The sequence below is a fragment of the Euleptes europaea genome, chromosome 5, assembly GCF_029931775.1.
Source record: "Euleptes europaea isolate rEulEur1 chromosome 5, rEulEur1.hap1, whole genome shotgun sequence".
NCBI classification, from domain to species: domain Eukaryota; kingdom Metazoa; phylum Chordata; class Lepidosauria; order Squamata; family Sphaerodactylidae; genus Euleptes; species Euleptes europaea.
The window spans coordinates 435,841-447,417 of NC_079316.1; the positions used below are offsets into that span (position 1 = coordinate 435,841).

At 58.9% G+C, this 11,577-nt stretch overlaps 2 protein-coding genes across 2 annotated transcripts; both read left to right on the top strand.

Annotated features, from left to right (window-relative positions):
• Window positions 1-504: 504 nt before the first annotated feature.
• Window positions 505-2,265, top strand: LOC130477791 (leucine-rich repeat-containing protein 15-like). The gene has a single exon (XM_056849861.1). The coding sequence runs from the start codon at window positions 505-507 to the stop codon at window positions 2,263-2,265; it is 1,761 nt and encodes a 586-aa protein (XP_056705839.1).
• Window positions 2,266-3,138: 873 nt separating this feature from the next.
• LOC130477793 (carboxypeptidase N subunit 2-like) lies at window positions 3,139-9,868 on the top strand. The gene is made up of 4 exons (XM_056849863.1): window positions 3,139-3,277; window positions 4,243-4,379; window positions 8,183-9,242; window positions 9,315-9,868. The coding sequence occupies exons 1-4, from the start codon at window positions 3,139-3,141 to the stop codon at window positions 9,866-9,868; spliced, it is 1,890 nt and encodes a 629-aa protein (XP_056705841.1).
• Window positions 9,869-11,577: the final 1,709 nt, after the last annotated feature.

Here is an 11,577-nt window from a genome sequence, read left to right on the forward strand (position 1 = left end):
CTGCCCTCCCTCTCACGATCTGCCCCAATTCACAGAATCAGCCTTGCTGTCATGGGGGGGGCATCTGCCCCCCCCCCCCACTTAGCACTCTCCATTACAAGTCAGCCCGCTTCAATGTTACTGACCCATTCAGGGAAATGGGCTCTGGTGAGGAGGCTGAATGGAGCAGAAAATTCCTGCTGGGGGAGACGGCTCCTCCCCCCCCTCACCATCCAGGTCCCAAAAGACTGTGCAGCAGCAATGAAGTTAATGTGCATCCTTAATCTGTGGAAATGTAAAGTTGGGTGATTCCTAATTTTGTTGTCCTTGGTTGTAAACGTCCACTCTGTATGGTCAGTTTCTGTCTTACCTGTTTTATCTAGCATACTAGCTGCAAATAAAATTTCTTTCTTTCTTTTAGAACTCTCCACGGAAGGAGTGGTGGTGGTGGTGGGAGCACGAACGGTCCCACGTGTCTGCCACGCTGACTTCTCGGCCGGTGTGTGCTTCGCTTGCAGGCCCCATATGGCGCATCCGAGGAGCCGCTGCCTCTGCCTCCTGACGGGCTTCGTGGTCCTGGCCCTGGCCCGCGCTCAGTGCCCGGAAGAGTGCGCCTGCTCCCAGTCGGCCCAGGTGGAATGCTCAGGGCCCCACATCACGGAGATGCCCGGGCCCCTGCCCAGCAATGCCATGAGCCTGCAGGTCATCAACACCCACATTGCCGAGCTGGGGGAGGCGGCTTTTGGGAATGCCTCGGCCCTCATTGCCCTGCGGATGGAGAAGAACGCCCTGTCGCGCATCAGCCCGGGGGCCTTCCACCTCCTGCTCTCCCTGCGCTATCTCAGCCTGTCCAGCAACCAGATCGAGGAGCTGCCACTGGAGGTCTTCCAGGGCCTGCCCAAGCTGGAGGCCCTCCTGCTCTCCGGCAACCGGCTCCTCCGCCTCCACCCCGCCCACTTCGCCCAGCTGGGCAGCCTCAAGGAGCTGCAGCTGCAAGGGAACAGCCTGCAGGCCCTGCCGACGGGCGCCTTCGACCAGCTGCCTGCCCTGGCCAAACTCAACCTGGCCAAGAACCGCCTGGCCCGTCTCCCGCCCCGCCTCTTGGCCCCGCTGAGGCGTCTGCAGGTGCTGAGGCTCTATGAGAACCAGCTCACGGAGGTGCCGCCCCGGGCCCTGGAGGCCTTGCCGGAGCTGCAGGAGCTGGGCCTCCACCAGAACCAGCTGCGCCAGCTGCCCCCTGGCCTCTTCTCCGCCAACCGCCGCCTGCAGAAGCTGTTCTTCTCCAACAACCGGCTGGAGGCTCTCCCTGCCGGCCTCCTCCTGGACCTGCCGGAGCTCTCCCGCCTCTCGCTCTTTGCCAACGCCCTGCGGGAGCTTCAGCCGGGCACCTTTGGGCCCATGCCCCGCCTGCGGGAGCTGTGGCTGTACGACAACCAGCTGAGCGCCCTGCCTGACCACGTCTTCAGCAACCTCACTGGTCTGCAGCTGCTGGTGCTGAGCAGGAACCGCCTGCGCTCCCTCGCCCCGTCGGCCTTCGCCGGCCTGGAGGCGCTGGCGGAGCTGTCCCTGCACACCAACCAGCTCCGCTCCCTGGAGGGGGAGGCCTTCCGGGGTCTGGCCCAGCTGCAGAACCTCTCCTTGCAGAACAACCAGCTCCGCTCCCTCCCGGGGCAGCTCTTCCAGGGCACCCCGGCCCTGGAGTGGGTGCAGCTGCAGAACAACTCCCTGGAGAGCCTCCCTGCCGGCATCTTCAACCGGCTGCCCCACTTGCGCGAGGTCCGGCTGCACGACAACCCGTGGTCCTGCGACACCCGGCTCCTGGCGCTCCAGAAGTGGCTGCGGGAGAACCAGCCTCGCCTGGGCGGCGGCGGAGGCCCGCTCTGTGCTCTCCCGCTCCACCTGCAGGGGCAGCCCATCGCCGAGCTGGACGAGGGGCTCTTGGCCGCCGAGGTCCCCGAGAGCACGGACGGGCAGGAGCCCACCTCTGCCCAGACAGAGGGTCCTTCCCAGGGGCAGAGTTCAGGGACCCCATCTCAGCCGCCCCTGGACAGCGAGACGGGCAGCGCGGAGACCGAGCGGGACTGGCCGAGGGCAGCCACCGAGCCCCCCAGCCCCGGCGTTGCCCAAGCCCAGGGGGGGATTTGGGGCCTGACCCGCACCCAGACCGGGGTGGTGGTCACCTTCATTGTGGTTGGCTGCGCTCTGCTCCTGGGCACAGTGGCGGCCGTGGCCGTCTACGGCTACAGGAGGAGGAGTCGCCGGCAGCTGGCTGAAGGCAGAGCGTAGGAGAGCCTGGATAATCCTCACCTGTCTGAGAGGCGGGTGAAGGCGGCAACATGGACTCTGCTTCTCACCCATTTGGCACCCTCCACTCCCTTCTCCCTGATCTCACCCCACAAGGCAGCTTCCACCCCCCCACCCCCACCCCATCCATGGGACCACTGGGGCTCCTCTGCCTGGGATCAAAAGCTGGTGGTGGGTTGCTGGGAGATGGCGTGGCATTGCTCGGCCCCCCTAGTTGGGTTCTCCCCAGCCCCCTCTTGGGCAGTGGCTTCTTCTTTGGGCTGAGCTCCCCTCAAGGCCAAAGGACCTCTGTGGCTGAAGGGCAAATGTGGTGGGCACGTGGGCGCTTTGTGGCCGGCAGCTTTTAGGAAGCCGGCTCTCTCTGGAGGGGTGCGGAGCCGGGAAGGGGGCTCAGAGGCCGGGCCCTTCCATCTGCCTCCTCCACAGGCTATGAAATGGGGGGGGGGGAGATGAGCCACCAGCCTTGGCCCCGCTGGGGAGGATCTCTCTGGAGTTCGAGCACTGGGCTGGGCCCAAGGAATGGGGAGGGGTAAGGATGGGGAGGAAACTCAGGGGCTGGGGGAGGGTTGAGGTTATTCCAGAGGCCCCCCCCCCCAAAGCCAAGGCAGGGCTGAGGGATGTGTGCAGGCAGCCCCCTGGCCTAAGGCAAACCATCCGGCTGACAGGCCAAGTTGCCTGCTGACAAGCCCCCGAGAAAGGGTGTGGTCCTTCCTTCCACCACCCCCCCCAGCATCACCCCATCAATGGTTACTTGTTTCTTTGGATGCAAAGTGGCTCAGGGCCTCCGTCTGTGTGTCTGACGGACCCTCGATGCACAGAAGGAGACCCCTCGCAGCTTTTCTTCCGAAGGGGAGGATGTTCCATGCAGCCTGGAAGGACCTCGGGGGTCCCTTCCACAACCCCTCCCCACGGGGATCTTCTCCTGGGCCCAGCAGCCTCAGAGGCACGGGAGCAAATGGGGCCGCCCTGGGCTACACGCCCCTCCTGTCCAGAGGTAGGCTTTTCTCCCCCTGGGGGAGATTCTCCTCCTCCATCGGGCCCGTTCTGCAGGTGTGCTTGAAAGCTTTTTTGGCTGTGCCAGAAGCTGCTGCTGCGGCCAACCAGCATGGCCAGAAGGGCAGATCCTCCAGAGCAGCCATGCTGGCATCCTTCCAAGGGGAGGTTTCACGAACTGGACCGGAGCCACTTCCGTGTAGCAAACTCCCTTCTGTAGCAAACACCGGGTTGCACTCTAGTGGGCAGACAAGGTCCCTGGCTCACAAGCCAAGTCTTAAAAGTCTCTGTACAACTCATAGCTGGGAGTGCCGCTCCTGTCCAAAGCCGGGGCCTTCCCGGGCTGCCTCAGCCACCGCCTGCCTCTCCCGGCAGGCAGGCAGGCAGGGCAGGAGTGTGCTTGCCTTGCCAGCTACAACAGCAGCCCACAGTTACACTAAGGAGGCCTGGGAGGCGCAGAGGCGGGGTGGGATGCTGGCCAAGGACTCGCCGGCCCTTTCTGTGCTGCCAGACCGAACTCCAGCCTCGGCGTGGGAAACAGGTCCTCGGATCTCCACACGAGCCCTTCCTTCTACATTTCCCTCTCTTTCAACAGAAGACAAATGCTTTGAGGTTGGTGTGTGTGTGTGGGGGGTGTCGTGGTCCTTGGGAAAGGGCCCCCTCAGCCCTTCTCCTGTTTGTGCCAGAGCCTGCTCCATTAAAGACCTTGGTCCAGGGAAGACCGGCTGTCCTCCTTGTAGTCCTCGCCTTCAATCCTCTGGGCAGGAGATGCAGGGGCAGGTGCCAATCCTGGCCAGATGGGGAGGAGCGGGTGGGGTGGGGGAGTGCCCCTGCCTTCTGGTTGGGGGTCATGGAGCATGTGGATCCTGGGGAGTGAACTGCAGCCCCCTTCCTTCTGGCAACTCTGCTCCGGGTGTTGCGCATGCGTGCCTGTGTGTGCCTGTTTGCCATTGCTTGTTTACCCAGAGGCCAGTGCCCTCTCCCCACCCCGCCCCCACTGGGGCTGCCAGCCTCTGCCTGGAATGATCGTTGAGAACGGGGGCTGTTATTACCTCTCACCAGCCGGGGCCACTCGGCTGCCCACGGACCCTGGGTCTTGGCTGGTGAGCAAAGCCTGTGGAAGCAAGGGTCTCTTGGAGGCCCCGCAAGGAGGAGCCACACCATGGCTCGGCCTGGGGGACCTACCCAACTGACAGTAAGTGCTCGGAAGAGGCAGAAGCGAAACTCACCTCCCTGGGGAAGTGGTTAGCAGGGGGGGGATCTGGGGGCAAGCTCCAAGGGTGTTTCTCCCCAGGAGACATTGCATGACATGTGTGCCCCTGGTACTAGAGGTTGGCTCGAGGGTAACTGCGCTCCTCCACTGGTGTGCTCTGGGGCAGATTTAGGGTGGGTTGAAGGCCGAAGCCTTGAACTCGGGGCGTGGCACACGGGGAGTATGCTTCAGGGTGGGAGAGAGGGTTGCCGTGTTCGTGTGTAAAGCAGCCCCGTCATTGCTCAAAGGGACACGTCCACTGGCATTTTCTGCCCGGCGCTCTCGCTCATTGAGGCTCACTTGGCAAAGCGATTTCTGTGCTGCAGGCGTGGAGGAGCGCACCACGGCAGAGACGACGTCTGACTTCTGGCCAGACCTGGATGGCCCCTGTGTGAACAGACTGCTGGACTTGATGAGCCTGGGTCTGATCCAGCAGGGCTTTTCTGATGTTCTTATGTTCACAGAGTTGGACTTACGGCAGTGCCAGAGAGCAGCCACCAGCCCCTCGGAGGAACATTTCACACAAGCACACATGTGTGTGAGCACACACACACACAGGCATTCTACGCACACCCCCAGCAACCAAGGACGTTGGAACGTGGATAGTGACACAATTTAGAGAGGGTTTTATTGTCAATCCCTTGGAGGACCTTTTGGAGCAAAAAACAGCAACGGAACATCAGGCACATAAGGGAGTAAACAAACCATCAAAGGGACACCCAATGAAACGAAAGGGGTGTGAGTTCAGGACAGTCACAAGGAAATGCCTTCATAGCTTATGGAACTCACTGCCACAAGTTAACGGAATGGCCACTAGTTTTGTTGGCTTTGAGGGGCAATGGGACAAATTCATGGAGAGGAGTTCTATTGACAGATATTAGCCTAGTAACTAAAAAGAGCCTCCATGTATGAAGGCAGCATCAGCTGCTGGCAATCAGTTGCTGCAGGGCAAGAAATTGGAGGTGGGGACCGGTTGTTGGCTTCACACCCTTGGAAGAGGTCTTGGGGTAAGCTTGGTAAAAATGTCGACTTAGGCCTTTTCTGCATGGTTGTTTTCCTCATGATCACCCCTCCAACCACTACGGGTCTTTGTTTTATGGATGCTGTTTCCGACCGTCAGAGGTCACCTCGCTCTCCCCCTGCATTTCTCCGCTTTTTGCCCACGTTTTGAAGGACCTGTTTTGTCACAAATTTGAAAACGCAGCCAAAACGCGGTCAGAGACGGCATCCATAATCAAAACAAAGACCGGAAGTCCTTGGAGGGGTGACGGTGAGGGAAACAGCCACGCATAAAAGGCCTTAATGTGCAACAGCAGCGAAAAAGGCAAACCCCAGGCTGGGGATTATTAGGAAATGAACTGAAAACAAAACAGCCCAGACCCTCCTGGCCCTGTGCAGATGTGTGGGGTGCCGCCTCGTTTACAATGCTGCGTGCAGCTCTCTGATCACTATATCTCAAAAAGGACGTTGCAGAGCTGGAAAAAAGTAGAGAAGAGGGAAACCAAGACGATTAAGGGGTTGGAGCACCTTTCCTATCAGGAAAGGCTGAAGAATCTGGGATTTGTCAATACAGAAAAAAAGACTGCTAAGGGGAGAAATGAAAGAGGTTTAGAAATTTATCCATGGTGTGGAGCAAGTAGATATAGGGAACTTTTTCTCCCTCTCTCATCAGAATAGAATTTGGGGGCACTCAATGAAGTTCTTGGGAAACAGATTCAGAACAGAGAAAAGAACATAATTCTTTACTCAATGAGTAATTAAACAGTGGAATTAACTGCCTGTGGCTATAGTAATGGCTTTGAGCATGGACAGAGGGTTAGACAGCTTCATGCAGGATAGGGCGACTGTATTTAGTATATCTAATTCTCAACATGGCCCCATCTGTGGATACTTAAATATATGGGCTGGGGCCATATGGAGAGAAAAGAGCTCTGTCTACATACGTATTTATTAGATTTGTTACATTTGTATCCTGCCCCCCCTCCCCAACCAAAGTTGGGCTTGAGGCAGCTCACATCCACTATAACAACAAATCACAATACAAGTTCAATTTAAAACAATGGCATCGTAGTACACAATCATTTACCTTTAAAATATCTAATGAAATCTACACTTTACCGAAGTCCAGCCAGCACCATTCAAATCATTAATAAACCCCTCAGTCAGGAGAAAAAGGCTGGTGGGCAGGATGAACCCTCTGATTTGCAGAAAAATCCGAGAAATGAAAAATAAATAAATGGAAGGTTTAAATTCCCTCCAAAAAGAGAAGCATGGTCAGCACTTGCATCATCGGTCCATCCTCCTCGAGGTGGAGGAAGCCGGGGGGGGGGGGGGGCAGGTGAGAGGGCAGGCGGGAGGAGGAGCTAAAGCCGCCCTCACCCTCCCTCCACAATTACACGTGACCCACGGAGGTGGCAGCGATGTGGGCAGGCAGGGGCAGACGAGGAGAAGCAGCAGCCACCTGTTTCACTGCCCCACCACTGTGTGAGCCATGGAGGGGGGGTAAGAGGGAGCCACCCCCACCCCTCCATGTGTGTTGAGGAGGGGTCGCAATAGAGGCTGCTGGGTATGGGAGGGGGGAGCCAGAGCTGGTGAGTGGGCAGACCAGCAAGTGTGGGGGGGAAGGGATTCCACACACACACACCCCCAGTGAGTATTGCTGGTTCCCTGCTTGTCAATGCCGCTGCCCACGGACACTAAAGGGAACCTCCACAGAAAACCTCTGGATCCCAGTGCTTGGGGTGGGGTGGGGTGGGGGGAGGAGGATCAGGGGAAGGCCTCGGCCTCTATGCCCTGTTGCTGGACCTCCAGGGCAGCTCATTGGCCTCTGGGTGAAAACGGATGCAGGATCCGATGGAGGACTGGCCTCATCAGGCGGTTCTCTTCAGAGCCAGCGTGGTGTCATGGTTAAGAACAGTGGTTTGGAGCAGCGGACTCTGATCTGGAGAACCGGGTTTCATTCCCCACTCCTCCACATGAGTGGTGGACGCTAATCTGGTGAACTGGGTTGGTTTCTCCACTCCTGCACACGAAGCCAGCTGGGGGACCTTGGGCTAGTCACAGCTCTCTCAGCCCCACCTACCTCACAGGGTGTCTGTTGCGGGGAGGGGAAGGGAAGGCGATTGTAAGCTGGTTTGAGTCTCATAGAATCCTAGAGTTGGGAAGGGACCACCAGGGTCATCTAGTCCAACCCCCTGCACAATGCAGGAAATTCCAAACTACCTCCCCCACACACACACCCCAGTGACCCATACTTCATGCCCAGAAGATGTCCAAGGTGCCCTCCCTCTCATGATCTGCCTAAGGTCATAGAATCAGCATTGCTACCCTTAAGTGGTAGAGAAAGTCGGCATATAAAAAACTAATCTTCTGTTGCTGCTGCTGCTGTTCTTATGTGCAACCCCCCCCCCCCGCCCCGGTTGGCTAGCCAGATGGCGAGACTCCTAGATTACCATTCCCTCTCTCATACCATGCTCTCTCTCTCTCTCTCTCTCTCTCTCTCTCTCTCTCTCTCTCTCTCTCTCTCTCTCTCTCTCTCCCTCTCTCTCTCTCTCTCTCCACGGTCTCACACAGCCACTCGATTGTGGGCTGCAGGCCGTCCCTTGCCTGGCACGGCCCCGAGTTCTGATTCCTGTTTGTGTTCCCCCCTCCCAGGACCGGTGGAGGGCCAGTGGGCCCCTTCGGTGTCTTTGCCTCTTGGCCGCAGCATTGCTGAGTGACCCGGCCTGGACCTGCCCGGCCCCCTGCCAGTGCTTTGGGAACACCACCGTCTTCTGCACCGAGGACGTCCCCGAAGGAATCCCTCCCAATGCCACCCGGCTGGTGTTTGCAGAGACCTCCCTGCAGTCCCTCCGCAGCCGGGCGTTTGGCAACAGCAGTGCCCTGACCATGCTGCTCCTCCTCAAGAACCCCCTCCTCTGCTCCGTAGAAGAGGCAGCCTTCGAGGGGCTGCCAAACCTCCGAGAGCTGGCCATCTCTGGGAGTAACCTGAGCACCCTGGCCAGGGAGTCCTTGGCGGGCTTGGCCCACCTCCGCCAACTCTCTGTCAAGTTCAGCCCCCTGGCCACCCTGGAGGGGGGCCTCTTCAACAGCACCCCTGCCTTGAAATCCCTTCACCTAGAAGGAAACCAGCTAGAGCTTCTGCCCCCCAACATCTTCCATCCGCTGAAGGAGCTGGAGACGCTACATCTGGCTCAAAATCTCCTGGCTGGGCTGCCAGAGGAGGCCTTTGAGCCCCTGGCGCTGCTCCAGGTGCTCCGTCTGAGCGACAACCGGTTGTCCCGCCTCCTGCCGGAAACCTTCTCTCCCCTGGTGGAGCTTCGGGAGCTCTTCCTGGATGGGAACGGGCTGACGGAGCTGCCCGGGGGCCTCTTCTCCCGGCTCTCCAGGCTGAAAAGGCTCTGTCTGCGGTACAACGGCCTCAGGCTCCTCTGCCCCACCGCCTTCTCCTTGCTCTCCGGCTTGGCCACCTTGGATCTGGACAACAACCGGCTCGCTGACCTGCCAGAGGGGCTCTTTGAGGGGACACCCAACCTCACTCGCCTCTCTGTGGCCCACAACCATCTCCGGAGCATCCCGGACGGGCTCTTGGCCCCCCTCTCCCGCCTGTCCAGCCTGGTCCTCTCCCACAACCTCCTCGGCAACCTGTCGGCCGGGGCCTTCCAAGGCCTCTCCACCCTCACCCAGCTGCACCTGGACCACAACCACCTGCGCGTGCTGCCGGGGGAGGTCCTCGCTGACCTGGGCTGGTTGGAAGTCCTGCGCCTCGCCCACAACGACTTCACCACGCTGCCGAGGGACGCCTTTGCCAACCTCACCAGTCTGACGGCCCTGGACCTGGCCAGCAACCGCCTGGCCTCGCTGCCAGAGGGGATCTTTGATGGCAACGCCCACCTCTACAGTGTGGCGCTGGAAGGAAATCCCTGGGCCTGTGACTGTCACCTGGCAGGCCTGGTCTCTTGGCTGCGGGAGGACAGGTGGCGGCTCAAGGCAGACGCCTTCTGCCGCCGGCCAGACTACTTGGAGCAAGTGAGCCTCCAAGCCGTCCGGGAAGAGCTGCTGGTTTGTCTGCCTGACCCAGAAGCTGCCCACTGCCGGGCACAGGCTCAGGGTGCCTCCGGTGCCCCCTGGTCTGGGTGCCTCTACCTGGACGCGGCTGGGGCCATTCAGCTCACCTGCAGTGCAGACCGCTGCCACCAGCTGAGCCTGTGTCTCCCACGGGAGGAGCGCTTGCGTGCCTCGCGGCCCCTGAATTTCAGCGGGGAGTGGGCCCTGGACTCTCAGTGCGGGGCAAGGAGAGTCCGGATAATGGTGACCATTCAGGAAGAAGAGCCCCCGTAGGGAGGAGGTGCCTCTCCCAAGTGGCGGCAGCCTCACCCAACGGGGGTGTCCCCCAAGGAGGACACTTCTGTGCGGCAGGCAAGCAGGCCACGAGAACCGCGCTGCCCCCCCCCCGAGGGCCGACGGGTGGGAGCCGGGCGGGCGGCTGCCTCTCAGGAGCTGCTCAGGGGAGGGGGGCAAAAAATGATGCTCGTCCTGGCCCTTCTGAATTGCCTGGGCCCTGACTCCTGGACCCTTGGGACCTCAGGGGTTGTGAATAAACAGGGCCTTCTTGCCAAGTCTCCTCGGGATTCCAGATCTCTTCCTGCACACGCACATGCACACACCATATATTTTGTGGCCCAAAAGAGAACCTGCCCCCCCCACCCCCGCTGATTCATGGGCAGTTTTACAAGGACCCAAAAGCAGCTAAAAGAGGAGCGCTCCGACAGCGGCTACGAAGGGGCTTCTGCGAAAGTTAGGGCTGGAGGAGAAGGGGGGCAGGACAAATTCTCTGAGGCTGGAACCTCTTTCCAGACATGCAGAGCAGGGGACCGAGTGGGGAACTTCACGCCAGAAAGGAGATGATGGCTAGGCCTGTGGGGGGGAGGGGGGCACGACCAACAGGAGGGGGCCGGGAGTGAAGACATCTGGTCCTGCCCCCTCCCCTTTTGCCTCTCTGGACATCCTTCTGACAGGTTCTCCCCTGCTTTCTTCGGATGATCAAGGTTTATAAAATCATGCTGCGTGGGGTGGAGAAAGTGGGCAGAGGGGGGGGGCTGCTTCTTTTCTCTCCCACCATACTGGAGCTCAGTAAAGGTGATGGAGCAGTTTCAGGACAGAAAAACGGGAAACCTTCTTCTGGTCAGCAAGTGATGGAATTGTGGGAGTCGCTGCCAGTGGAGGCCAGCACGTCTGGGCGGCTGGAGAAGGGGGCTGGCAGAATCACGGTCCATCGACTGCGACTAGCCAAAGAGGGGGCACAAGAATGGGGAAAATGGTTCCACGCTGACCCCATGACGGCCCTTCTGAGGAATACCAGAAGTAATGTCATATACCTGGCATTAGGTTGAGGGGCAACCAAAACTCTAGGGTAAAACCAGAGTATGGCCTCATCAGCACACTAGTGACATGATGTCATTTCTTGGTATTCACCAGAAGAATCATAGAAACATAGAGTTGGAAGGAACCACCAGGGTCATCTAGTCCAACCCCCTGCACAATGCAGGAATTTCACAACTACCTCCCCTCAACACCCCCAGTGACCCCCAATCCATGTCCAGAAGATGGCCAAGGTGCCCTCCCTTCTCATCATCTGCCTAGGATCATAGAATCAGCACTGCTGACAGATGGCCATCTAGCCTCTGCTTTAAAACTTCCAGGGAAGGAGAGCTTACCACCTCCTAAGGAAGCCTGTTCCACTGAGGAACTGCTCTAACTGTTGGAAAATTCTTCCTAATGTCTAGACGGAAACTCTTTTGATTTAATTTCATCCCGTTGGTTCTGGTCTGACCTTCTGGGGCAACAGAGAACAACTTGGCACCCTCCTCTCTATGACAGCCCTTCAAGTACTTGAAGATGGTTCTCATATCCCCTCTCCGTCTTCTCCTCTTCAGGCTAAACATACCCAGCCCCTTCAACCTTTCCTCATAGGACTTGGTCTCCAGACCCCTCCCCATCTTTGTTGCCCTCCTCTGGACACGTTCCAGCTTGTCTACATCTTTTTTAAA

What these genes read in the sequence shown, in the direction of transcription:
- LOC130477791 (XM_056849861.1), top strand. Translation starts at nt 505, where the DNA reads ATGGCGCATCCGAGGAGCCGCTGCCTCTGCCTCCTGACGGGCTTCGTG.
- LOC130477793 (XM_056849863.1), top strand. Translation starts at nt 3,139, where the DNA reads ATGTTCCATGCAGCCTGGAAGGACCTCGGGGGTCCCTTCCACAACCCC. An exon ending in CACGCCCCTCCTGTCCAGAG is followed by an intron (nt 3,278 to 4,242) that starts GTAGGCTTTTCT and finishes TTGTTTACCCAG; the next exon opens with AGGCCAGTGCCCTCTCCCCA. An exon ending in GGACCACAACCACCTGCGCG is followed by an intron (nt 9,243 to 9,314) that starts TGCTGCCGGGGG and finishes ACGACTTCACCA; the next exon opens with CGCTGCCGAGGGACGCCTTT.